At 56.7% G+C, this 3,425-nt stretch overlaps 1 protein-coding gene across 1 annotated transcript in view; it reads right to left on the bottom strand.

Annotated features, from left to right (window-relative positions):
* Positions 1-217, bottom strand: part of LOC113210047 (putative fatty acyl-CoA reductase CG5065) — a gene marked incomplete in the record, with an annotated part of 30,102 nt that extends 29,885 nt beyond the window's left edge. Inside the window, 1 exon segment of the mRNA XM_052272800.1 lies at positions 185-217. Within this exon segment, the coding sequence (XP_052128760.1) occupies positions 185-217 (33 nt within the window).
* Positions 218-3,425: the final 3,208 nt, after the last annotated feature.

Genomic DNA, 3,425 nt, shown 5'->3' with positions numbered 1-3,425 from the left:
AAGGTCATCAGATTTTCGAGATCCAGCCGCACACGCGCTTTCCAATTAAGGCGGATTATAGTCTCACGTAATTGGGCTCGGCTGCCCCCGAGCTCACAGCTCAGGCAGGAGGTGCAGCAGCAGCACAAAGGCACTGGTGAAAAGTGGAAAGAGCGTAAGTCCAATGAAAATAACGTGGACTTACGCCGTCCTCACTTTTCACCAGTGAAGTATGCATGTTGTGCTTCGGTGAAGAAGCCGTCCAGGTTCTTGGTGGGAGGGGGTACAAATATTGTGGCCTACCCATTCAGTTCACGATGACAATTTGAGTTCATAATGCACCCACAGTATTTGCACACTGGGGTAAAAATATCACGAGATCCTTGTGGACAATTAGGGTGATACTAACCTTAAGGGAGCCCATAATATTTATATCCGTAACCCGTAGGGAACCTATAGTATCTGAACGGCTCCCGAACGGAGATTTTCAGGCGATGAGCTCATTAGTTCAATTTTTCACCAAATCTAATATTCGCCTAACGCCAGGGGTGAAGTAAGGGGCAGATAGCCGGAGGGGGGGGGGGGGTAGGGCATGTTGCGTACATTTAGGGGTTCCCAACCTTTCAGGCGGCTATCTAGGGCCAACAGGGGTTGCCTACCTTTCAGGCTGCTATCTGGGGCCGACAGGAGGGATCGGGGCTGTCGCCCCCTTAATCCGCCTGACGCGGTGTTAAAACTACGTGCACGTAGTAAAGACGTTTACAAAGCGCCCCCGCAAAGCTAGTTTTATGCATGCATGCATTATCTATTCCCCCGACCTGACTCGACATCCATCATCGCTTGCCGTGCCGCGGGAGGGTCAACGCACCTCCGGGTGGCACCCTCTTCTGGAGAGTCGCGGGTGACACATCTCAGTCCAGCGCTGCGGTGTGGCATACCCGCCTCCCCGCCCGTTCGCCCGCCGCGCCATCCGTGGTTTTTAAGGAGACCAGTCCGAATCCGCGCGACAGCAGCAGAGAACCAGGAGGCCCAGGAATAAAGGAAAAAGAGAATGGAATGGAGTGGGACAGGTCCTATTCCTAGCGGGGCATGGCACGCTCACGTGGGCCTCCATGTGCTCGCGGTCCCCCTCCTGCCCTCGCCCTCCCCCCTCCCGGAGGAGCGCCGCGCCCAATGGTGCTCCCCCCGGTCCGAGCTCCGGGCTCCGGGACCCTCCCTCCTCCAATAGAGCAACAGTGCGGACCCCGAATTAATATCTCATCTCATCTTCGCCTAGGCCGGGTGGAAAACTCCGCCGCCATGCTGCTGCTTGTTGAGCTTAGTTAGCTGAGTCAATAAATCACGATTTTTGCACAACCTCCCCGGCGACAATCTTGCTGGCCGGCCCCGGCAACCCGCCCGCGTACAGTAAGCTGACTCCGTGCCGCTCCGTGCACATTCATTTTACTTTTTAAGGGGTCCACGTTACCGCCCGACGCCTCTTTCTGTGCCTGCCTTTTCCTCTTGAGGTAAAGAGACATTCTCACTGCTCGGGTGCTAAGATTGAGTTTGAATTGCCCGCTGGCCGAGTAAGTATGTGGGATCAGGCTCACTAAACCGCACCTTCGAGGCTGCCAGGTGCGTCCAAATGGCTTTCGATCGCCCCCCCCCCTCTCTCTCTCTCTCTCTCTCTCTCTCTCTCTCTCTGGCAACACACCACAAGTCCCCCAGGTGGTATGTGGCAGAGCTAGCCAAATTCAGGGACTCGACTGAAGGCAATTTCGACAACGTGAAGAGGTCCGGCCGGGCGAGTCCTTGGTGTGCCTAGGCAGGGTGGAAGGGTCACAACCTTGCTCCATCCGACCCGCAGGGCTCACGCAGGAAAATTCCACTTGGCAGCCAGCGTGGAAAAGGACCGGACCAGACACTGCAATAGGCCGTGGAGCCGGGCGGGGCGGGGCGGGGCGGGGCGGAGTCCGGCCGCGGGCCTGACGGGCCAGGTCCGCGGACCGCGCGGCTGCCCACTGGCCGCCTGGCAAGCCGCTGCTTGGGGTCTTTCCATTCATAAGTTATGTCGGAGTCCGCGCCGAGCCTACAAGCTCTCTACGCTCGCCGCGCTCCTTACCGTTCTTCTTGTTCTGCTCGCCGGTTGGCTGACTGCTCAGGTTGCGCCTCACAGGCCCCGGACAAGGGCCCGTCGTGGAGCTGCTTGTGCGCATGAGTTTCCGCAATAAAGGGGCCCTTCGAGTTAGACCAGGGGAATCTTTCTGGAAGTGTTCGTCCGCTCTTCCGCCGTTACTAAACTGCTAAGTGAAGCCAATGCAATGCTCCCTTAGCGCCTGATGGGTAGGCAGCATCTTGTCTGCAGTGCATGCATGTACAGCGGGGTGGCCTACCCCGAGTGTCGCAGGCGCCACGAGAGAGCTTCGGTCATTTTTAAATAACGAACCTGAGAAAAACGAATCTCTCTATCTCTTTCTCTCTCTTTCCCTGCTCTCTCTCTTTCTCTTTTCCTCGCTCCTCCGGGCTTGGAGACGGGCCCTTGCATAATGCCGCACGCCCTTTTGCATTCCGGCCGAGGACAACACACGCGGCCGCGGGCAGAGGGGGAGGGGGAGGGGGAGGGGCAAGTGACAAGGCGACCGCTGGGGCGAGGAAGGCGCAGGAGATTATCATCGAGGCAGCGCGGGGCTGGGAATAACTCCCGTCGATGCATTAAAATGATGACATTGTTTCGGACAGGGTGTACTACTTCTTGTAATGTGTACAACGTCTCGAGGTCGAGTTCGCGGCGGCTGACCGGGCCGAGAAAAGGGCGGCGGACATCGAGCCGCCGCCACCGCCTCTGACGTCTTTCGGTATATACGATGAGCGTATTACCAGAGAGGTTTTACCGTAAAAAGGAAAAGGTGCGCTTCGAGATCGGGTCGCAAAGAAAGCAAAAGCGAGGGACGGCGGTGCAGACGGTCGGTCTTGCAGCGCAGTGGGAGTGGGACGGAGGACGGCGGCGGCGGCCAGGGGATCCGACCCGGCTGCTTAATCGAAAAAATAAGGTGGTCGTGGCGGTACAGGTGCACTGGTGCTGCTGCGGCAGCGGTGGCAGCGGCCGTGACTGGAGCCGGCCGTTGCAAAAGCCGTGCCCCGGAAGGAAAAGATGTATGTGTTTGTGTTAGTCGTCGGTTAGGTAGGCGAGCTCCGTTGCCGCCCTGAAGGGCTTGTGCGAGCCTTCCCTGCAAGGAGAGATATAAATCGCGTACGCCCAAGGCCCAAGGTTACCACATTGTGACTCCATTTAATTTAATTTTTTAAGTCCTTTTGACCTCTAGGGTTTTTTTTTCTAGGAGAGCGTTGAGAGTAGTTCAAGATCACGTGTCTCTGTGAAAGTTTTTTGATGTGTTATTTTTAAGACTATAAAATACAAGGTAGATGTACGCCAGACCACGTCTCGCGTAACAGGCTTCGCGATA

The sequence above is a fragment of the Frankliniella occidentalis genome, unplaced genomic scaffold (assembly GCF_000697945.3).
Source record: "Frankliniella occidentalis isolate FOCC.00 unplaced genomic scaffold, Focc_3.1 Scaffold225, whole genome shotgun sequence".
NCBI classification, from domain to species: Eukaryota; Metazoa; Arthropoda; class Insecta; order Thysanoptera; family Thripidae; genus Frankliniella; species Frankliniella occidentalis.
This window is presented reverse-complemented; position numbering and strand designations above follow the sequence as displayed.